Raw genomic sequence first — 24452 nt, 5'->3', positions numbered from 1 at the left:
ATCCGCAAACTTGCTGATAACACCAGTTACACCTTCTTCCAAATCATTTATATATATCACAAATATGTGATTTACACATTCCGATCTCTTAGGTTTTGCTGAAGATGGAGGAAACTTCGGTGTAGTGTAAGAATGAACTTAATTGTTTACCATTCCTCCATTGAGGAAATTTGTACAATATGAGGACATTTACAGCCATCTTTGAAGCTTTTAGGCAGTGTAAAATGTCACATTCATTTTGTAGAAAACAACATCGAAACATTGTAATGTTTACCCAGGCTGATTTCTGCGCTATACATAGAGTTAAAGCTGGGTGGAAAGTCCATTACCACTTATGGCTTTGTGATGTCACGGGAACCCACGTCCTGTATTGTGCGAGGGTGCTGTACTAAATACAGGAGTAGAGGAAGAGACCAGACAGTCTACGGTTTGTGAAAGGATACCATGGCTCTTCGTTCAGTGCTGTATTTTCTAGCATTCTTAGTGCTGCAAGGTAAGCTTTACTTTACTTCTCAAAAGCAAAACTAAAAATAATTTTAATTTTGAATACGCTGGCAAACCACAGCACAATGTGCAAGATGAGACTGAGGAGTAGAGTTCGTTAACTAGCATCCTGTTCATAGGAGTTTAATATTAAGCTTTTTTGATGAAAACTAATATTTGATTTTGAGTACAGAAAGAGATTTTGAGGTACGGGCATTTATCTTTGGAAGAGTTATATGGTTATATTGATATTTTATTAATTGCATATTCAACGATTATACTTATTGGTAATTGAAAGTGATGGATTCCTCCTGGTTATAATAGCCAAAGTATTTGTACGACATCCTATGTTGAGAAAATTTCCCTCAGGGGAATAAGTATAACTTAGTTATGAGCTCTCTCAGGTAGCACCGTGGGTTTTTGCAGTGAATAGCACCAGGAAGTTCAATATTTAGTCTATGCTGAAGTAGTTTGTGTCAGCCAGAGCACCATTAATGGTGCTTTAATTGCTATCCCCCGGCAGAGAAATACCAACAAGTTCACATTCCCAATTGCCAGTGTGAGAAACCTACTGCAAGTTTGCGTACCAGGCTAGTCCTGGGTCAATCTCAAGATCAGCTGTAGGGCTGCTATGAGGAAACAAACCTTGTTTGCCTTCAGTGATGGGAATTTATCTGAGATATGCACTCTTGTGTTGTGGAAACGCTTGCTACATTAACATTATTGCCATTACTATCTAACAGTTCAGAAAGCTGAGGGCGTTCGTGAGAATGACTTTATTAAAATTATGACAATAATTCATGTTTCACTGCAATTATTTTAAATGCTGCATTTTTTAAGTTAAAGTTAAAGTAATCTACATTCAAAGTATTGTATATTTTGCATTGGTGCACATATTATATTTACTTAGGTAGCATCTTTCTCCTCATATTTTCTCCAATATACTCGTTCAGCTGAGCATGAGCAGCTGCCATATTTAAAAGATTGTAGATGTCTCTCATGATATCTCAGTTGAGATTATGCAGTGCGACATTGAACCCTACAGAGTAGTCAGGTTCCATTCTTACCTGTGTTAATTTAGTTCAATATAGTAGGAGTACTATAATTGGGCTCAGCACTCTTGGGTTGGGAAGAAACAATCAAATGGATTTCTTCTTGATTATCGTTCTATGGTGCCTAAAGCAAGTTGTCATGTGTAGATTGTGATGGGCGAGCTGTCATGCCCCCTCACATTTAAACAGCATTTTGACACTCATTGTCAAAGCTCACAGGAACAATGGTCATTTGTCCATGGTATCTGAGGACACCCAATGCTTGTGAAGTTGTGGCTCAACAAGTAAGCAGAACATTCCAACATGTTTTAATGCCATTGAAGTACTTGTGATGTCCTGTTATAATGCAGGAAATCTGCCAACCAATTTGTGCTCAGCAAGCTCCCAAGAACAGCAATGAGATAAATGGCCATTTTTGTCTGTTTTAGTGATGTAGACTGAAGGATAAATGTTGGCCAGAACACTTGGGAAAAATCCCCAGCTCTTCTTTGAATTGTGGCATGGGAACTTTTATGGGCACCTATCAGACGGACCCATACGGCCTGGAATCTGGACATCTAATCTGGAGGATGGCACCTCCAACGGTACAACACTGCATTGGTTTTTAACCAATTGATAAAATGTTAAACACAGGCAAAATTCAACTTCAGGAGGGGAGCAAAACGGACAATAGCAAATTGGATAAAAAGACATTCAGGCAGGTGTCCAGTTTGCTGCCTATCTCATGTTTTATGCACAGTTGAAGTCGAGTTGTATCTATAAGTCCCTTTACAGATGTGACCAATATTGATGTGCTGAGCAGCTGCTGTAAATAATGATCTTAAAATGAACAGAACCATAAATGGCATGAAGAATGAAAAATGCAGTGGTGTGTTGGGCTTCCATGCACAAATGAGGCAATTTTTATAAATAGTACCATTTACATGAGTAAATCCAATTACAATCACTTAAAAATGAATTAATAACCCCTTGAATAATCCTGATTTCTTTAATGAGAGGTGATCATCTGGACATAGACTTTATTTAAAAATCTGATTAGTTTCTATGAAGGCACGATAGATGGACGTTTCTCAAAGTACATTTAAACAGAGTGTAAGTAAACATAGAAAATGCTGGATAAACTCAGCAGGTTTGGCAGCATCTGTGAAGAGAGAAACAAAGTTCACATTTCAAGTCTGTGTGACTCTTCCTCAGAGCTGAAGACGGGTAGAAATGTGATGGATCATTTAGTTGGAGAGGGGGCTGGAGAAGGTGGAGCAGAATAGAAAGTCAGGGATAGGTGGGAGCTAAGGAGAGACTGACAAAGATGTCACAGATGCAAGACAAAGGGATTTTAATAATGGGTTTAAAAACTAAAGAAGGTGCTGATAATGTCATTTTTTAAATTCATTCGTGGGACATGGGTATCGCTGGCTGTTTATTGCCCATCCCTAGCTTCTTGAGGGCAGTTGAGAGTCAACTTGAGCCGCATGGTAGCACAGTGGTTAGCACTGCTGCTTCACAGCTCCAGGGACCTGGGTTCGATTCCCGGCTTGGGTCACTGTCTGTGTGGAGTTTGCACATTCTCCTCGTGTCTGCGTGGGTTTCCTCCCACAGTCCAAAGATGTGCGGGTTAGGTTGATTGGCCATGCTAAAAAATTGCCCCTTAGTGTCCTGAGGTGTGTAGGTTAGAGGGATTAGTGGGTAAAATATGTAGGGCCTGGGTGGGATTGTGGTCGGTGCAGACTCGATGGGCCGAATGGCCTCTTTCTGTACTGTAGGGTTTTTAAAAAAAACTATATTGCTGTGGCTCTGGAGTCACATCTAGGCCAGACTAGGTAAGGGCAGCAGATTTCCTTCCCTAAAGGACATTAGGGAATGAGATGGATTTTCTCCGACAATCGACAATGGTTTCCTGGTCATTAGTAGATTCTTAGTTCCATATTTTATAATAAAGGCACAATAACAGAATGAGTTACTAGGAAAACAAAAGTTAGTGCTTACAAAGGCAAAACTAAAGAACTTGTGACAGATGGCCCTGTGTGGAGGAGGAGGGTGGTTTGCATTGGAACAAAGGGGCATAATCAAAGTACATCTTACTGGTGACATTATCACTCTGTCATGTAGAAATATGTTTTGTATAAAATATGATATTTCAAATTATAACAGTAAATAGAGAAAATGCCTAATATATGTCCGATTTATTCTACTGATAGGAAAGTCATCATTGTAATGCATGAATAGCAAAGGTCTTCCTCCCTTACTCATTATTTATATAATAAACAACAGCCCATGTTATCTACCTTAAAATAATTAAATAAAGTTTATTGGTGTTTTGTTCAATTGTTTGATATATTAATACAGTAAAAATGTTGCTAAATTTGCTGAGGAAAATGGGCCTCAAAATTAAAACTGTGCAGGTTACAAACTTCAACTGCCATCCTGTTGTATTGGTGGTTCAATCGACAGTGTCCAAAGTGAACCAGACACAGACAGTATTAAAGTCATGACTTTAAACTCTGTTGCTGAGTTAGCTAATAAGGCTTGGATGTGAATGCTGCCAGGTCAGAAAAGATTTTTAACACGCATTTTTCTCTTTTATTTTACTTTGAAAATATAGTTTGTACGTTTGAAATTAAGCTTGGAGATTTTAGGGTGGCACAGTGGTTAGCACTGCTGCCTCACAGCGCCAGAGACCTGGGTTCGATTTCCGGCTTGGGTCACTGTCTGTGTGGAGTTTGCACGTTCTTCCCGTGTCTGCGTGGGTTTCCTCCGCATGCTCCAGTCTCCTCCCACAGTCCAAAGATGTGCTGGTTAGGTGAATTGGCCATGCTAAATTCTCCCTCACTGTACCTGACCAAGTGCTGAAGTGTGGCAACCAGGGGATTTTCATATATACTTCATTGCAGTGTGAATGTAAGCCTACCTGTGACTAATAAATGAACTTTAACTTTTCTGTTGAAACAACTGAAGGTTGTAAATCCATAACATAACTTCGCATAGTTTTTTAAAATATTATTCATTCAACTTATGCACAAGTTCAGAATTATTCAAAGCACACCTTGTGTGTGCAAAATGGACAAGAACAGACCTTTTCCCCCCCAGCTCTTGGATTGAATTTTCTTATTTCTGCATTTTGAGACGTGGATAGGAATTGACAAGAGTTCTCCCCGAGGCAGATAGATTTGTGTGACAAATTATCCAAAAAAATTAACAGAGCAGCCAATTAGAAATATTGGCATAAAACTCCATCATTGAATGTGTCACAAAACTGTGAATGCGTTTAGGAAGTATTTCTTCTGTTTAGTATTTCCAGCAAAATCATGACATGTTATAAATGATTATATTTATAATTTCATTGGAAATATCTGAGGAAATCAACTTGAACATGTTTTATGATATTGCTACAGTATTATAGCCCTCATGCTCCCTTCACGCATGGGAGTGCAGGATTAGTGAATTTACCTTACTGAGATCTTAAGAACTCTTCAATACGTCCCATATCCTTTCATGACTATCAGGACTTAACACTGTCATTAACACTGTCGCTCAGTGCTACAGTTTCAATGTAAAAATAACTTAAATATGCAAACACATTTACCACAGCACATTACTTCTATGCCCGTGGTTTACTAACTACAAATTAGTGATATTTGGTGCGCTATAAAACTTATAACATCATTAAAAAGTAGAGATGCAAACATGAACTGAAATAATTTATGAAAGTCGTTTAAATCTCAGGAATAAACTGCAGTTTTGTACCAAACTGTGACAAATTAATTATGAATTATAATAAAACTATTCAAAATTTTTTGTTGTAGGGTTTCTCATATCTTGATTTTGATTCTTATCTTGTGACAATTCATGTTTTACTACATCTATTCACATTAATGCAGCGTGGCAGGAAGAGAGGCTACAGCAGTTATTTTTATGTCCCTTCGTGTAACAGGAAGTCAATGTCGCCTCACCTTTTAACTTGCTCACTTCCTCCAATTATCAATCCTGCGAGATACAACTACCAAATGTCCACATTGTCAAAATATTTTAATAGCACTTTCCCTCCTTTATAGTATCAAATTCGAAAACCTAGGCCCACATTCCAACACAATAAGCTATTCGAGGCTGCAGGATCAAAGTAGTCATTGTACAGGAAGCCGGTATTGAACGTGAGGGTGAACCAGTCAAATTCTGAGACGACAGCTTGGTTGGTTTTGTGATCAGCAAACTCACATCTGTGTCAAGCCCTCTGACTTCCCTCAAGCCTTTCCCAAATAATGAACTACCTCAAAATGCAGTGTTTGTTCAGGCAGCCAGTTTGTGCACAAGCTCCAACAAGCAGAAATAGATGGAATAACCAGATAATCTGTTTGTGGTGCTGGTGGTTTTAAATCTGGTTTAAAGTCATGCTGCAATCTTGCACAGTATCAAAATCAATTAATTTAAGTTAACCTTCCAATGAGAACAAAGTGGAAATATAATAACACATTAAACAATCTGTACTGTTAATTTTGATTAATAGAAACATTAATTTCATTTGAATATCCCAGTAAATGGACCTCAACTGTAACCTACAAATACCAAAGTTGCACTGCCAACAGGTGCATTTTGCTATAGATTGATAAAACTGTAATGAAATAGGAAAAAAAAGATCTTGGCAGATTTCTGTTGCTCAGCAGATCAGGCTCAATCCAAAACCATTTATGTCCTCTTCATAACATCAAGGTCTTGGTGAATCTGCAATGCTTAAGCAATATCTGAATAATGGCCTTGGTTCTGTTTCCGTGCAGTTGAACCTGTCCAGAAAATACAGACAAACCCAACAACTCCTTCAGAGTCCTCCAGCATGCAACTGGTATTGGAGGATTCGAGTACTGGAGCTATGTTGCGAAATGATAATGTTGTGTAATATTTTCAATGAGTTACAATGCCTTCCATTTCTCATTCCTTGAAACTTTTCTCTTTATCATTTTCATGAGACTGAATTTACTGATGTCAGTTGCGCCTCTTAAGGGGCAAAGGTCGTAGCCCCAATTCTCCCACCCTGCTGCGCTAATTTTTTAGCACAGCAGGCTGGACAAATCGTGCGGGGGATCGATGCGCGGGACTCGCATGAGAGTTCGCGCCCCACTCGCATCTCTTAGCGCTGATTTCCAGCGCATTCTGCTCCATGCCGGAAATCGGCAGGGAGGAGGGGTTAGCATTTAAATGATATTTAAAATATCATTTAAATGCTATTAGCGGGCCCGGAACTGGGTGGCAGCACTGCGGGGGTCCCAGCCTGCCCAGTGATTGAGCTGGCCTGCAATCAGGAGGCTGAGAGTGTGGGTCCACTGTGCATGTGCCAAGGCCTGCTGGTTTCAGCCTCCCAGCGGGTATAGGCCCCGCTCACTGATTTATAATGATATTCACGCTCGTGGCCTCTGCAGTGCACAGAGTGCACTGAACTCCCATTGAAAAAGCCAGCGTGAACTACCCCAGTTTTAAGGGCGGCACGGTAGCACAGGGGCGGCACGGTAGCACAGTGGTTAGCACTGCTACTTCACAGCTCCAGGGTCCCGGGTTCGATTCCCGGCTCGGGTCACTGTCTGTGTGGAGTTTGCACATTCTCCCTGTGTCTGCGTGGGTTTCCTCCGGGTGCTCCGGTTTCCTCCCACAGTCCAAAAAATGTGCGGGTTAGGTTGATTGGCCAGGTTAAAAATTGTCCCTTAGAGTCCTGAGATGTGTAGGTTAGAGGGATTAGCGGGTAAAATATGTGGGGGTAGGGCCTGGGTGGGATTGTGGTCGGTGCAGACTCGATGGGCTGAATGGCCTCCTTCTGCACTGTAGGGTTTCTATGATTTCTAATGCGACTTCAACACTTCGAATTTCTTTGTGAGAATTCCAGCCCATATCTTATCCCAATGATATTAATGGTCATTTGGTTTACATCATGTACTGTTTCTCAGGGCAAGCGGAGTATTGTCAGTGGTAGATGAAGAATTGTATCAGGATTCCATTTTATCACATTGTTCCATTTTCCATCATCTGAGGAAGCCAATAAAGGTTTTCATTTAACAGATATGGAGGGCACAGTCCTTGCTGGCAGAACTATTGTTCGGGATATCCCATGTGGTGAGCTGATAGTACCACGAATGTACTTAAGGAGCAACAAATTGAGAATGAGTAACTTGAGTTATGCTTATCACTGGTTTACTCCATGAAGTTACAGTATGGCTTGTGGTTAAGCCTGCATCATTGACTCATTTGGCTTTAACTCAGGGTGAATCATTGCAAAGTAAAAATAGTCTGCCTCCTAATGTGTTTAAAATAGAAATGTGAATAACACAAGGGCTATAACTGACGTGACTTTGGCAAACTCATAAAGTAACATCTCAATAATTTTCCAGAGGGGGCTTTTAAAGTGTTAACAATGAATCATATCCTCTTGTAGTCGCCTTCACACCAGAAAGACCACTGTGGTCACCAAGTCTGAAGATTAGGGAGGTGAAGGGGGTGTTGGGGGGTTGGAAGGTTACATATAGCAACCTTTTCTTTTCGAAAACATTAAAGCATTAAACATCCAAATCTTTGAATTATTTAACATTTCCTTCTCCTTTTCACATTTCGCCATGCCAATTCGAACCTTACGCACTAAAGTTCTTCTTAAATGCTTTTTTCTTTTGCTTCTGCGGACAAGATGATTGTTGGAAAGTCACAGTTTGCACACTGGTCATATTACAAACTTTCCACACGTGACCTCCCCTCGTTACTTGTATGACCATGAACAAGCTGGGGCTTTTCTCTCTCACTTCCTCTCATCATTTTGCACCACTTTGTTTCAATTGTCAAATTGGAATTTCTGTGATCTACTAAATTCCCAGAATTTTGACCCTCCCTGTAAAGTTGGGAAAGCCCAATTTAGGAATTCCAAAATTACCCAAGAAAAGTCTTGACTTAAATGATTTCTCCCAATTGTGGATATATGTAACCCACAGGGATATTGATTCTTCCCAAAAAATGTGCAATTTGTTTCTTTTCCCTGGGAACTATTGTTAAGGAGGTATTACTATCAGGATCTTGTGATCCAGAAATTATTGTAATGCTGATTAACTCAAGTACAGTGGACTATGATTAACGCAGAGAGGAAATTTTATCTTTTAGCAAAATACATTATACAGTGTAAAATGCACAATATCAAATCAATCACCCATTGGAACACTCTCTTCCATTGAGCTCAATAAAATTACGCTCAATATTTCTAAAAATCTTGATGTGAAGTTGCTGGCATTGGACTGGGGTGGGCACAGTAAGAAGTCTCACAGCACCAGGTCAAAGTCCAACAGGCTTATTTGGAATCACGAGCTTTCGGAGCGCTGCTCCTTCATCAGGTGAGTGATGAAGGAGCAGCGCTCACCTGATGAAGGAGTGGTGCTCCAAAAGCTCGTGATTCCAAATAAATCTGTTGGACTTTAACCTGGTGTTGTGAGACTTCTTACTCTAAAAATCTTCAAAGAACAACAATCCAGCTTGCTTGCACATTGACACTCATAATACTTTGTTTCGCTCTTGAATAAATATCTGGCTTTTAAATTTTTTATAAAGGACCTAGGAATAATCAGTTGGGATTTGTCAAAGAACTTGATTCTTCACACAGTCAGAGTCTAAGGAATAACATTTCCAATTCAATGTATGAAATTCAAGTGCTGGTTTGAAAAAAAATCTTCTATACTTTCAGCAAACTCAACCATTCTGCAGAGAGAGAACATCACTGTGATTGAGGGCCAATCAATAGTTCTCAATTGTACGATGGATGGAAGTGAGAAGTCATTTATTGAGTGGACAAATCCACGGTGGCAAGTCGCATATTTTAACAATATTCAAGGTAAGCAAGAGTACTATCATTCATAGTAACAGAAGTAGGCTATTCAGCCTCTCGAGCCTATTCCACTACCTATCTGGGTCATGACTTCTCAGAAGATGGGAACACAGGAACAGGAGGAGGCCATTCAGCCCATTGAGCCTGTTCCATCATTCAGTTAGATCATGGCTGATCATCTACCATAATGCCACTTTCCTGCACTAGTCCCACATCCTTTGATGTCATTAGTATCCAGAAATCTATTGATATCTGTCTTGAGCAGGCACAATGACTGAGTTTCCACAGCCCTCAGGGGTAGAAAATTCCAAAGATTCAGCACTTTCTGAGTAATGAAATTCCCCCCCGTCTTAGTCCTAAATGGACTGCCCCTTTATTCTGAGACTGTGCTCTCTGATCCTAGCCTGATAGCCAGGGTAATTATCCAAACTACATCTACTCTGTCATGATCTATCTGAATTTTGTAAGTTTCAATGAGATCGCTTCTCGTTCTTCGAAACTCTGGAGAATACAGGCTCAGTTTCCTCAATTTCCCCTCATAAGAAAATCCTGCCATCCCAAAGATTCTTCTGGTGAACCTCTGTTGCACTCCCTACATGGCAAGTATACCCTTCCTTAGATAAGGAGACCAATACTGTGTGCAATCCTCCAGGTGCAATCTCACCAATGTTCTGTCCAATTGCAGCAAGACATCTTCATTACTCAAAATCACAATTTGCCTTCCTAATTGCTTTCTGAACCTGCATGCTAGCTTGTATTGACTCATGAACAAGGACACCCATGTTCCTTTGGACATCAACACTTCCCAATATCTCACCATTTAAGAAATACTCTGTCTTTCTGTTTTTATACGAAAGTGGATAACTTCACACTTATTCGCATTAAACTCCATTTGCCATGTTCTTGCGCCATCACTTAGCCTCCCCAAGTCCCCTTGAAGTCTCCTTCCATCCTCTTCACAGGTTACGTTCCCACCTAGTTTTTGTGTCTTCAGCAAATTTGGAAATAGTACATTTGGTCACATCCAAATCAGTTACATAGATTGTGAACAACTGTGACTCCAACACTAATCCTTGTGGTACCCCTCTAGTAACACCCTGCCAACCTATGAATGACCCATTTATTCATTAATCAGATCGGCCAATAGTTCTCCAGTCCATCCAGGCACAGTGCCACTGTGACTGGAAGAGACACTGCAGTGCCATGCCTGAAACAAAATCCCAGGACCGCATTCCAGGAGCTCCAGGGAGGGAAGGCTCGATTATGCGCTGGGGGGCAAGGAAGGGGGTTGATCTCGGTGTCAGGCAATAGGATGAGTTCCAAAGGGAATTCCATCCATGCAATTTTACATTTCTCCCCCACCTCAGAACCTGCCATGGGGGAGCAGAAAATTCTAGCCGACAGAATTTTAAAAGATAATCACCAATGCATCCAATCTCTACAGCCACATCCTTCAGCACTCTGGGATGTAGCTCATCAGGTCCAAGGGATTTACCAACTTTCAAGTCCATTAATTTTTCAAGTACTACCTCTTTTTTAATAATAATCTATTTCAGTTCCTTATTTTCACAAGCCGCTTGTTTCCCTATTATTTCTGGGAGATTTTCTGTATCTTCCTCCTTGAAAAGAGACATGAAATCATTGCTTAGTTTCTCTGCCATTTCCCTATTCTCCATGATAAATTCTCCTGTCCTCACTTATAATGGTCCCACATTTGTTCTTGCTAATCTTTTCCTCTGCACATACCTGAAGAAGCTTTTACAGTACACCTTTATGTTTCATGCTAGCTATTCTCCTCTCCAATTCTTTGTCAGTTTCTTGGTTCTCCTTTGCTGGATTCTAAATTTTTCCCAATCCTCGAGCTTACCACTTGTTCTAGCAACCTTATAAACCACATCCTTTGATCTAATGCAGTCTTTAACTTATTTTGTGAGCCATGGTTGATTCACCTTTCCAGTTGGGTTTTTTGGTGTCTTAGCGAAATGTATTTTTGTTGTAAACCATGCAATGCTTCTTTAAATACCAGCCAATGCCTGTCTACGGTCGAATGTTTTGTGTATTTTCTTAATCCACCATAGCCAACTTGCCCCTCATACCTTCAGAGTTTCCTTTGTTCAGATTTAAAACCATAGTTTCAGAATGAACTATATCACTTTCATGTAAAATTCTATCATATTATGATCACTATTTCCTAAAGACTCCTTTACAGCAAGGTTATTAATTAGCCCTTTCTCATTACATAAAACTAAATCTAAAATAGCCTGATCCCTGGTTGGTTCTTGAATGCACTGCTCCAAAAACCCATCTATCATTATTTCGTTTCCCATGTCACATGCAGCTCCAATTTTCTGATTTATACTATGCCCAACATTACCACTACAGCCTATAAACTACTCCAACCAACATTTGCTTTCTTTGGCTGTTTCTTAGCTCCACCAAAACTGATTCTGCATTTTGATCCTTTGATCTAAGACCATCTCTCATGAATGCCCTGATCTTGTCTTCATTAACAGAGCTACCCCCTTCCTTTCCCGTTTTGCCTATCTGTCCTAAATGATCAATGTCTATGAATATTCAGTTCCCAGTCTCAATCACCACATCTCAACAATGACAACTAAACCAAATCCATTTACCTTTAATTGTGCATTCAAATCATCTACCTTATTGCAAATGTTGAGGCAATCAAATAGAGTGCCCTTAATGTCATCTTTTAAACATTATTCTGCATTTTGATCCTATTTGATGCTAGCCTTCATTTAATTTGCCTTCTAATTTCACTTACTGCTTTTCTCCCTTATTTGGGGTGGCATGGTGGCACAGTGGTTAGCACTGCTGCCTCACAGCGCCAGGGACCCGGGTTCGATTCCCGGCTTTGGCCACTGTCTGTGTGCAGTTTGCACATTCTTCCCGCCTCTGCGTGGGTCTCCTCCAGGTGCTCCGGTTTCCTCCCACCGTCAAAGATGAGCGGGTTAGGTGGATTGGCCGTGCTAAATTGCCCCGTAGTTTCAGAAGGACTCGCTAGGGTAAATGTATGGGGTTATGGGGATAGGACGTGGGTGGGATTGTAGTCAGTGCAGACTCAATGGGCCGAATGGCCTCCTTCTGCACTGTATGATTCTGTGATTTCCTCCAACCTGCGCTCTCTCTGAGATTTCCATCTCCTGACAATCTAGTTTAAACCCTTCCCAACAGCACTAGCAAGATGTTAGTTAGTCCCAGTCCTGCTAAGGTGCAATCTGTTCATCTTGTACAGATCCCAGCTGCCCCAGAACCAGTCCCAGTGCCTCAGAAACCTGATACCCTCCCTCCTACCCCAATGTTCCTGCAGTCTCAGCAGCACCAGAGCTCGATAGTAGGTGCTCTTGGCATTGCAAGACTATGCCAAATATCGATGGATTCAGGAATAAGATAAGTCCTGGGTTTTTAGAGAGGGAAGGAACCGAGAAGCCTCAGGAGGGTGGAAAGGAGGATAGGATTTCAAGGCCAGGCAGGGAGAAACAGAGGGTGGAAGCACATTGGAAACCACTCCTTCCTTCCCCCCCATCCCCCATGCCCCCTCCCCCACATCCCCGCCCCCTCCCCCACATCCCCACCCCCCACCCCACCCCCACCCCAGAGCAAGAAATTTCCAGGTTACAATGAAAACCTGCACGTAAATCATATAGCAATGCATTCCAAGACAGGAGTATTATCTGATACAGTTTAACACCAAAACAATTTCATACCAAAACACACGCCAAGACATATTAGGACAGGAGCCCAAACACTTGGCCAAAAAGGTAGGTCAAGGTCATGTGGAAATGTTCCACTAAATATTTTTGCTGTGATGTTGTGACCAGGACTTTAGTTTGCAGACTTTGCATATAGACACTGAGTGCTGCGTCTGTTGGGTTAAGCTTTTCCTGTCAGACAGCCTGTGAAACTAATGTCCAAGCTCTACAGACTTTGTTGTGGTCTGACACATGTAGCTTACTCTAGATATAGTTAAATGATTATCTACTTTAAGCGTAATCTGGAAACCAAGTTATATATGTTCTTCAAAGATATGTACATTAAAATTGGTTATTTTACAAATCAACACCAATCAGAACTTAAATCCATGAGTCCAACATGATTCTCCAGTGTTCTGAGTTTCTCTTCCCTCCACCTGCCTTTTGTGATCCAGTGAAATAAAGTGGGGGCTTGAATTCACATTGTTATCCCACAAAAACGCCCTACTAGCTGCCTTTTTTGAAGTCCCTTCCTTACTATTATGACATAGTGTTGCAATCTATTCTAAAGGTTTCTTTTTCTTGAAAGCACCATGACAGAAATGCATGTCATATTTGATTATACTACTTCAATTAGAGTGGCCTTTTTATGAAACATTGTTAAAAATGTTTGAAGTGCAGATTTCTAAACCCGTATTTTTTTTGTATTTTTATTCCAATTCAATCAAATCAAGTTCAATTCAGAGTCTCAACAAGTTGAGACATTCCCGACCCAAGCTGACAAGACAGGCCTCTCACCTCCTGTCTTGGGCTTGATCTACATGATCCAAGCTGATTGGAGTAGGCATAGCTTCTCCTCCAAGGCTTGATCTCATTTGCATCTTAGCCAAAAGGCCGAGAAGCCGCTTTTAAAAATTGCTTCAAATGAAGCTAAAATGTAACCTCATGACTTCAACCAAGCACAGCATGTTGGTGCTACACTTGATCTCAGCCAAAAGGCCCCTTATCTGTAACAGTATATGTTAGAAATGCTTGACAGGCCATCCAACATCTTTGGAGGGAACAGGCAAGTTCATGTTTCAGACGTAAACCTTTCATCATTCTGAAGAAGGGTTTACATCTGAGATGTCTTTTCTAGTTACTGATTCTGATCTAGTTACTGAATGTTTCCAGCACTTTCGTTTTTTTATCAGATTTTCAGCATCCACAGGACTTTGCATTTTTGTTTCAACAGTGATTGCGATAGTGTAAACACAGTTCATTTATAAGACTAATAGTATTCTGTTCTGTTTCTCGTGATTTTTGCAGGCAAAACTAAACCTGGCGCCAGCTGTTAACAAGTCCTTGTTGAGACAGAGCATGCTACGATTAGTTAGCAAAGAGTAGAGCACAATGAGGGATGTTTGCAGCACACAATATAGCTACTTTTAGGAATGGAGACTATCTCTATATTAGAGTCATACACTGTAATTTTTACCACCTCGCCCGCCCAAGGCTCGTAAGATCCCACCCAAGGCCAACAGAGAATGCCGTTCTGCGAGTCTCGCCCGCCCCGGAATCGGGATGGGCGTGCCAGTAAAATTCCGGCAATAGAGTCATAGAGCAATACAGCACAGAAACAGGCCCTTTGGGCCAATCAGGCTATGCCAACCATGGGCCCTCCCAGCTAGTCCCGATTGCCCATATCCCTCTAATCCTTTCTAAATCTTGTATCCAGCTGTCTCCACGTCAACCAACCATCATTTTTAAACATGTCATTTTCACTTCTATTGGTGTCCTCAAAGAACAAGATGAACAAATATCATTCAAAAGTAATAAAACATTCTACAGAAATAACTTTCTCCCACTTTACAATATTGAAGTTCCAACTTTCAATGAGACATTGGACCTATTATATATTAAGCAGATCTTTATTAAATATTATTATTTATTATATATATTAAGCTGATCTTATTATTCATTATATTATTTATTATATATTAAGCTGATCTTTCTCTTCACCATATCTGTAACTGCAACACTATACTCTGCACCCTCTCCTTTACTTCTCCCCTATGTAGTCTATGAACGGTATGTTTTTGTTTGTATAGCGCTCCAGAAACAATACTTTTCATTGCATCCAATACATGTGACAATAATAAATCAAATCAAGACAGGTCATTCTTATTCTCTGAGATATGTATGACTGTTTGGATATTAATCACAAAGATCATGAAGGAATTATTTTTTCCAACAGGGTTAAGGGACAGAAGATACAAATTAGTGCATTACTCGAACGCAAAATTAATTGTCACTCTGCTCAATACCACAGTGCAAGATGACGGCATGTATACCTGTTTATATTATGACCACCAAATAGTGACCAAACAGGTGTACCTCACTGTCTTAGGTATGTATATTCGAGGGATAAGAAAGCGGTAATATTATTTTGTCCTTTGATTGAAAGAAATAAAAGCCAGTTTTGTGGCCTTTTGGCTAAGATCAAGTGTAGTACCAACATGCTGTACTTGGTTGAAGTCATAGGGTTACATTGTGGCTTCTTTTGAAGCAATTTTTAAAAGCGCCATCTCAGTCTTTTGGCTAAGATGCAAATATGATCAAGCCTTGGAGGAGGAGCTATGCTGACTCCAATCAGCTTGGATCATGTAGATCAAGCCCAAGACAGGAGGTGAAAGGCCTGTCTTGTCAGCTTGGATCGGGAATGTCTCACTTGATGAGACTTTGAATTGGACTTTGATTGGATTGAATTGGATATAAAAACAAAATAAAAGCCAGTTTTGAGGAAAATATTAATTATTTTGCAAGTTTTTTTCTTTCATGCAGCATTTCAAAGCAGTTGCAAATCTTTTCTTATCTCCCTAGCACCACCATCTCCTCCTGTCCTGAACATCACCACACATTTTCGGAATGGGAGAGAGGAAAAAGTGATCAGTTGTATCACCAAGGGAAGCAAGCCAAAGCCCCAAATAACCTGGCTCTTAAATAACAGATTGGAGTTACATGGTAAGGAACTTTTAGGAGTTTGAATCCCTTTTGTTATATATTTATTTTTATTTCTGTGTCCTCACTTTTTCTTTCAATCCTATCGCGTTTGCACAAATCGCCTTCCCATCAGCAGCGCAGTGATGAGGTGGCAGACTCCATCATAGCTGTATATTCTGTGTCTTAACCAGAATTCCACAATTTAAGCTGTTATCCATGAACCAAGTCAAATTTTTTAAAATGCAGGATATCTGAAATAAAATCAGAAATAAAGTTAAAATGTGTCACTCAGCATCTGGAAGAAAACAGGTGGAGGTAGTTTTTCCACATCTGTCCCAGCACAATTTTAAAGACTTCTACCAGGTTTCCCCTTAAATCTTTTCTTATCTAGACGAAGGGTGCTCAATATTCCCTGATAGTTGTATGGATGGCACGGTGGCACTGCTGCCTCACAGCACCAGAGACCCAGGTTCGATTTCCGGCTTTGGTCACTGACTGTGTGCAATCGGCATGTTCTCCCCGTGTCTGCGTGGGTTCCCTCTGGGTGCCCTGGTTTCCTCCCACAGTCCGAAAGCTGTGCTGGTTAGGTGCATTGGCCGTGCTAAATTCTACCTCAGTGTTACCCAAACAGGCGCCGGAGTGTGGCAACTAGGGGGTTTTCACAGTAACTTCATTGCAGTGTTAATGTAAGCCTACCTGTGACACTAATGAAAAAACTTTATCCACAATCTTCTGATTCAGAGAAAAGAGTGTACTAGGTCCAGGTTGGTATCTCAACCTCAGTTGTTAGAATAAATATGTTTTTAAATAGCTTAAATGATGTGGGCCAAATTTTATGGGGGGAGACGGGGAGGTGGAGGTGGGGGTGAGGGTAATTGAGCAAACAAACCCCCATCCCAGAAGGAAAGTTGGGGCTGCACTGATTGACAGTCAAGAAGGTGAAGGTCGGACATCCTTCGCTGAGTGGGAGGAAGTCTTGCCCTCGAGAACTGCCAGCCAATCTGATGGGCTGGTCACTCCAGCAGCATTAGAGCTCAGTAGTAGGCGCTACTGAGTCTGCAAGGAGGCCTACAGCGAGTATCGATGGATTCCAGACCAAGATAAATCCTGGGCTTTTAGAGCGGTAAGGAATCAGGGATGCAAGCAAATTACTGCAGATGCTGGAATCTGAAACAAAACAGAAAATGTTGGAAAATCTCAGCAGGTCTGACAGCACCTGGGGAGAGAGAACAGAGATGGCATTTTCTGGCAGTTCACACCCTGCTGTCGCTGCCAGTGAGGAGGGAGAATTTGGCACTCAGCCAAATCTCCGTTCACTGCAGCGGGACCAGAAAGTCCTGCCGGCGTGAACAGCCAGAAAATTCCCCCCCAACGAGGCTGGATGACCCTTCAGCAGAATCGGGGAGGCTAACCAGGGTGGTGGGTTTTCAAGGCTGGGCAGGGAGATACAACGAGTGGAGTAACATCTCGATGCACCACAGGAACATCCCTCCCCAAAAGATGCACCCTGTCCCTTCCTACATTTTCCATGCAAAATGGCCTCTGAATCTCGCTCCCCTGACCATACCAATAACCTTATGATGTGGGCAGCATCTTATTCAGGTCACTGGCCTTGTTGACAAGCTCCATTGCATGTTAATTATGTATTTAAAAATGACAGAGGGATGGGGAGGGGCTGCTAATTTCTGTGCCAACCCAGTGTATTATGGATATAATTGGTGGTAGTTGGGTAGGTAGTGGTTTAGTCATATTTTACCCCCACCCCCAGCCAAAAACACCCAGCAAGGGTTCATAAAATCCAGCCCATATTGTTTGTGCAGGCCTATTTATGATTACTTGGAAACATGTGTGAACTTTAAAAGCTTCTGTTGATTTACATGTCTGCGTGTGACTTTCAGTTTCCAACTGATGTTAGCCACAAATTCCTGTTGATAAAAAAATAAAGAATATTACAGCAGGGGGTGCTATAGGTCCAGAACAAGTGCTGCAAATGAGTAGAATCTAGTTGCAGTATTTAAGGGTTAGACACCATCTTAATAACTCTCAGTAATTCCATTAAACCGTTTCTTTTAAAACATAGGACACACAGAATATGTTCCAGAAAACAAAGGGCTCAAGTTTACAACAATCAGCATGTTGAAGATCAAAGCACACGACCAGGAATCCAGAGTTGACTGTTTGGTTCGTCACGAAGGTCTAATGGACAAGGTTCTTAGAGCAACCCACAAGTTTGATGACAACTGTGAGTGGAATCTTCATCATCATAATTATGTTAAATGTGCCTAGATTTATATCTGTGTGTGTGTGTGTGTGTGTGTGTGCGCGTCTGTGTCTGTGTATGTGCGTGTGTGTGTGTGTCTGTGTATGTGCGTGTGTATGTGCGTGTGTATGTGCGGGTGTATGTGTAAAATGTTGGTGATTTTTACCTGTTGATGCAGAGTAAGCACAGCAATTATTTGATTTGAAGCGGTATCTTGGCCTTTTGGCTAAGATGCAAATGAGATCAAGCCTTGGAGAAGGTTGAATGCCTGCTCCGATCAGCTTGGATCATGTAGATCAAACCCAAGACAGGAAGTGGGAAGCCTGTCTTGTCAGCTTGATCGGGAATGTCTCACTTGCTGAGACTTTGAATTGGACTTTGATTGGATCCAATTGGATATAAACAAAAAAAAATTTATTTGATTTGATTTAGTATTGTCACATTAGCATACCGAACCCTTGCTGGGCGTTTTTGGCTGGGGGTGGGGGTAAAATATGACTAAACCACTACCTACCCAACTACCACCAGTGAAAAGTATTGTTTCTTGCGCGCTATACAAAGCATACCATTCATAGAGAAGGAAACGAGGGAGTGCAGAATGGAGTGTTACAGTCATAGCTCGGGTGTAGAGAAAGATCAACTTAAGGCGAGATAGGTCCATTCAAAAGTCTGGTGGCAGCAGGGAAGAAGCTGTTCTTGGGTCGGTTGGCACGTGACCTCAGACTTCTGTATCTTTTATTAGTGAGGGATTTAGTGAGAGACTGGATTCATTCTGCGTGCTGTTTCAAGCTGTGTTAACCTATCTTCTCTCACAGCAGCATATACATCAGCATGTATAATGGGTATAATTAGCAAAAGCACTGTGAAATTCAAAGACATGTTTCAAATGTCAGAGACCAGCAGCAATGAAATCATCAGCTCCGTCACATGTGAAATATTTACCAAATATAACTTTTTAAAAAGCAATCGATATTTTATCTCTATAACCTGTATATTATTACTGTTTTTTGTTTATAACAGACAATTCCCTTGGACAAACCGAATCATACACTCAAACTGCAAATGGTGAGTTTTTGTTTCAAACTGAATGACGAATTTCAACATTTTCCCCACCATCCCCCACTCTTCAATGTGGCTGATTTGCGCACACACCTCCCCCACCGCCACCACCTGTGGTAATGTGGGTGCAGATTGAAAATATATATGTCTGCAGGCCTCTTTATTGCATCCAGCCCACTCTGAGCTCAGTCGCTCAGCAGCACAGGCTCAAAGAGTGACGCAGGGGAAATGTCAAGTGAGACTATCCACTCCTATGTTGCAATCCTTGCAAAAACCCACACAGACTTATAAAAAAAAGTCTTTATTTCATGCTCTGGGGAGCAGCGGGGAGAAGTTGACAATATTACTTTTTTAAGATACTAGATGATTTCATAGGATCTCATGATTAAGGCTAAGTACACATCAGAACATGCCAAAGATAACTGGACCCAGACGGTGGTGGGAGAGGTAGGAGGAGTGAGATTGAGGAGGCAACATAAGGTGGGGGGGGGATGAAAATCAAGGCAGGAGAGGATTCAGTGAAGGAAACAGAGGGAAGGAAAGGGGAAAGAGTGAGATGGAGGAGATCAGGGTGGAGATCAAAAGATGGTTAGGAGAGTGAATAGTTTGTTGGATGTGGAGAGGGAGAGTGAAGAGGTTTTTGAGAAGTTAAATAGGGACAAACTATTTTCACTGGTTTGGGAGTTAGTAAGTAGAAAACATAAATTTAAAATTATGAGAACAACAAAAGGAACAGATAGGAGAATTTTTGCGCTGTTAAGACATGGGAATGCCCTACCTGTTGTGAAGTAGAATCCATGTTTTAAAAAATAATTTGGATAGCCATTTTAAAAAGTGAAAGGAAAGGAATTGAACTAAATACGTTCTTTCAGAGAACAGTCTTTTTCTGCTCTAAGACCTAAAATTGTACTCTTGTCTGAACACCCAAAGGCACAATAATAAATCTCAGAGCAGAAATTCTTGCAGCAGGGTAAACTGAGGAACAATTTGCAGCAAAGCTTGGATTCTCTAGCTTTTGGTACTCAATTTTCATTCCATGGCACGAAGGAATTTCATTAACCTACCCCCTGAGATCACAGATAGTGTTGGGTTCTATGGGGTGTTCCCAGAAGCCCTAGCAACTCCAACAGGTTTGCTCTGTTCAGACCTTTTGTCCCCCAATTTGTTCCTGGGATATGGGCAGCATTTGTTGTCTGTGCCCGGTCACTCTTAAGGACTTGAATAAACAACATTGTGGAAGGGAGTGAGACGCGTCTCACTGGTAGCACTCCTGTCTCCAAGTAAGAAGATTATTGGTTTGAGGACCATTCAGAAAAGCACAGTGAACAGAAATGAGGGGTTTGATCTCCGAATATTGAGTTGACATCTAGCAGCGTACTGGCATAAAGTGGGGCTGAAGTGACAATGTCCACACATCAGATTGAGTTAGTTTTCTTGGTCAGATTATATAAATCAGGCTAATGGCTTGCCTACAATAACAAGGACCTCTGTTACAGAAAGACCCAAAGCATGGACTGCGACACTTAAAGCAACAAGAAATGTGTTCCTCACTAGGCATGGAAGAAGAAACAACAATGTAGTTATAGGACTGAAGTCAGATTGGGTTAGCGCAGATAAGGATGGTAGTGTCTCTATCCTGAAGGACTATAGCAAACCATTGGGTTTTTACAATCATCCAACTGCTTCCATTTCCCAAGGGGCACTGAATTCATTTCATAACCGACCAAGGTGCAATCTGAACTCACAACCATTGACCTGCTAGTACTAAATCCTAACCACTAGGCTATCCAATCTTAAAAGAGGGCAGATATAAATCCTATTGTGGGTTTTACAAAGGTTCCTTGAATGAAAAAAAAATAATTCCTAGCTGATGTTCCTCCATTCCTTGAGAAATAAAGACTTCTGCTGCCCTTCGATAGGTGTGAGCACCTACTCCAAATATTTAAATGAGCCTATCCCATTGGCAGGTCACAGTTCAAACCTACTGTGCACCTGTTGGTTTAAAGGGCCAGCAGGATGTCTATGTACAGAACATTCTGTCACCCCAACAGTTTAATTATTGTTTTGTGAACAGTTCGAGTTAAAGAAATAGCATATTATATTATTTTGTTTCTGCAGGCTTTATTTTCTGTTTACGCCTAATATTAGTGATGGGCAACTAAATATTCATTAGCTAATTAACTATTTTGCTTTTATGATCAGAAATGAACACAACCTCCGTGCCAGAATCAGCAAGCACCAGTGAATTATTTGAATTAGTCACTCAGGAAAACAGCACAGAAGATGTTCCCACAGCCAACTGTGAGTTTACAGATTTGTAAAAGCAGAATGCGTTTGCTTAAATTCACTTTGGTTCTCGGTGGATATTGTGCCATCAGCACAATCCACTCCATACTTGGCACGACTAACCTGACAAATCCGCTCAAATGTGTCACTTCCATCTAACTTCTCTGCCTGACCTCAAAATGCTTGAAACTGATAGTGGGAAGTGTCCCATTTCTCAACTTCATTCTACGTCACTTTTGGGCACAAAATTCACAAAAAAGTATGTAAACAAAAAGGAACAGAAATTATTGGCTTTAAGTGACCATGCAAGTATTTTTCTTTTGCTATTGATTTTACCAGTGATAGATGGTAATTCGTTGTCTCATTTTAAATGACAGATAGTGAATGTATACTGACACTTTTCACCATATTACACCAGATGAGGAAGTGGGGGTACAGTGATGTGAAATTCAGTTATTTGCTACCAAAGTCAGTGAGTGGGATTCTCCGGTCTGGTCCATGGCGGTTGTGAGCGAGAAGGGAAAATTTGACGTTTTAACCAAAACTCCTTTCACTTTCAGCGGCACCAGAAAATCCCAGCTGCAAACAATTATGGAAAATCATAGAACCCCTTACAGTGTAGAACCATAGAAAAGAACCATAGAAAATTACAGCTCAGAAACAGGCCTTTTGGCCCTTCTTGTCTGTGCCGAACCATTTTTTGCCTAGTCCCACTGACCTGCACTTGGACCATATCCCTCCACACCCCTCTCATCCATGAACCCGTCCAAGTTTTTCTTAAATGTTAAAAGTGACCCCGCATTTACCACTTTATCCGGCAGCTCATTCCACACTCCCACCACTCTCTGCGTGAAGAAGCCCCCCCTAATATTCCCTTTAAACTTTTCTCCTTTCACCCTTAACCCATGCCCTCTGGTTTTTTTCTTCCCTAGCCTCAGCGGAAAAAACCTGCTTGCATTCACTCTATCTATACCCATCAAAATCTTATACACCTCTATCAAATCTCCCCTCAATCTTCTACGCTCCAGGGAATAAAGTCCCAACCTATTCAATCTCTCTCTGTAACTCAGCTTCTCAAGTCCCGGCAACATCCTTGTGAACCTTCTCTGCACTCTTTCAATCTTATTTACATCCTTCCTGTAACTAGGTGACCAAAACTGTACACAATACTCCAAATTCGGCCTCACCAATGCCTTATCTAACCTTACCATAACACTCCAACTTTTATACTCGATACTCCGATTTATAAAGGCCAATGTACCAAAGGCACTCTTTACGACCCTATCCACCTGTGACGTCACTTTTAGGGAATTCTGTACCTGTATTCCCAGATCCCTCTGTTCAACTGCACTCTTCAGAGTCCTACCATTTACCCTGTACGTTCTACTTTGGTTTGTCCTTCCAATGTGCAATATCTCACACTTGTCTATGTTAAATTGCATTTGCCATTTTCCAGCCCATTTTTCTAGTTGGTCCAAATCCCTCTGCAAGCTTTGAAAACCTTCCTCACTGTCCACTACACCTCCAATCTTTGTATCATCAGCAAACTTGCTGATCCAATTTACCACATTATCATCCAGATCATTGATATAGATGACAAACAACAATGGACCCAACACCGATCCCTGTGGCACACCATTAGTCACAGGCCTCCACTCAGAGAAGCAATCCTCCACAACCACTCTCTGGCTTCTTGAATTGAGCCAGTGTCTAATCCAATTTACTACCTCCCCATGTATACCATGTAGAAGGAGGCCATTCAGCCCATCGAGTCTGCACCAACTCTCTGACAGAGTATCTTGGGGCGGCACGGTGGCACAGTGGTTAGCACTGCTGCCTCAGTTCTTGGGTCACTGTCTGTGTGAAGTCTGCACGTTCTCCCCATGTCTGTGTGGGTTTCCTCCGCGTGCTCCGGTTTCCTCCCACAGTCCAAAGATGTGTGGATTAGGTGGATTGGCCATGCTAAATTGCCCCTTAGTGTTAGGAAGACTAGCTAGGGTAAATGCATGGGGTTATGGGGATGGGGCCTGGGTCGGATTGTGGTCGGTGCAGACTCGATAGGCTAAATGGCCTACTTCTGCACTGTAGGATTCTATGATTACCCAGGTCCTCTCCACCACCCTATCCCCATAACCCCACATATTTACCATGGCTAATCCATCTAACCTACATGCCTTGGGATACTAAGGGGCAATTTAGTATGGTCAATCCACCCACCTAATCTGCACACCTTTGGAGTGTGAGAGGAAATCGGAGCACTCAGAGGAAACCAATGCAACACAGGGAGATTTTGGCTATTGTTAGAAATAGTGCAGAAAACAATACTTTATTTAATTATTGAAAAATGCTCTATCATGGCAGCAAAGCCTGTTGATCATCACCTTTTTAGTTCAGAGAACGAGAGAACGGCAAAATCTATTCTGGTTTTCAGCTCCCACAGGATTGCAGTTTCTCTTAGTCATTATATTTTCTGAATTGAGACATTAACCTCAAATATTCCACCTAATGGCTGAGGAAAGAGAAATTTGATACCATTTGATAATGGTATCAAGTCTTGATTACCTGCAAAGACTCGCATTCCAACCATTATTTTGTAAATTGAGTTTGTGTCTTTATATGCCCTGTTTGTGAACAGAACTCCCACTTACCTGATGAAGGAGCAGCACTCCGAAAGCTAGTGGCTTGTGCTACCAAATAAACCTGTTGGATTTTAACCTGGTGTTGTGAGACTTCTTACAGATGTGTGGGTACAGAGTTAATATGCCCTGTGCTCTCATTTCTATAGC

At 41.3% G+C, this 24452-nt stretch overlaps 1 protein-coding gene across 1 annotated transcript in view; it reads left to right on the top strand.

Moving 5' to 3' along the window:
- Nucleotides 1-392: 392 nt before the first annotated feature.
- The window catches only part of LOC144480034 (uncharacterized), a 42702-nt gene continuing 18642 nt past the window's right edge, over nt 393-24452 (top strand). The window contains exons 1-7 of the mRNA XM_078199187.1: nt 393-493; nt 9229-9375; nt 15316-15468; nt 15942-16082; nt 18142-18303; nt 19342-19386; nt 21583-21681. Of these exons, the coding sequence (XP_078055313.1) occupies nt 445-493; nt 9229-9375; nt 15316-15468; nt 15942-16082; nt 18142-18303; nt 19342-19386; nt 21583-21681 (796 nt within the window). The 5' untranslated portion in view covers nt 393-444. The remainder of the gene's footprint in view (nt 494-9228; nt 9376-15315; nt 15469-15941; nt 16083-18141; nt 18304-19341; nt 19387-21582; nt 21682-24452) is intronic.

This window comes from Mustelus asterias, chromosome 27, assembly GCF_964213995.1.
Source record: "Mustelus asterias chromosome 27, sMusAst1.hap1.1, whole genome shotgun sequence".
NCBI classification, from domain to species: domain Eukaryota; kingdom Metazoa; phylum Chordata; class Chondrichthyes; order Carcharhiniformes; family Triakidae; genus Mustelus; species Mustelus asterias.
Note: the sequence above shows the minus strand (reverse complement) of the source record. Positions and strands in the feature narration are given on the sequence as shown.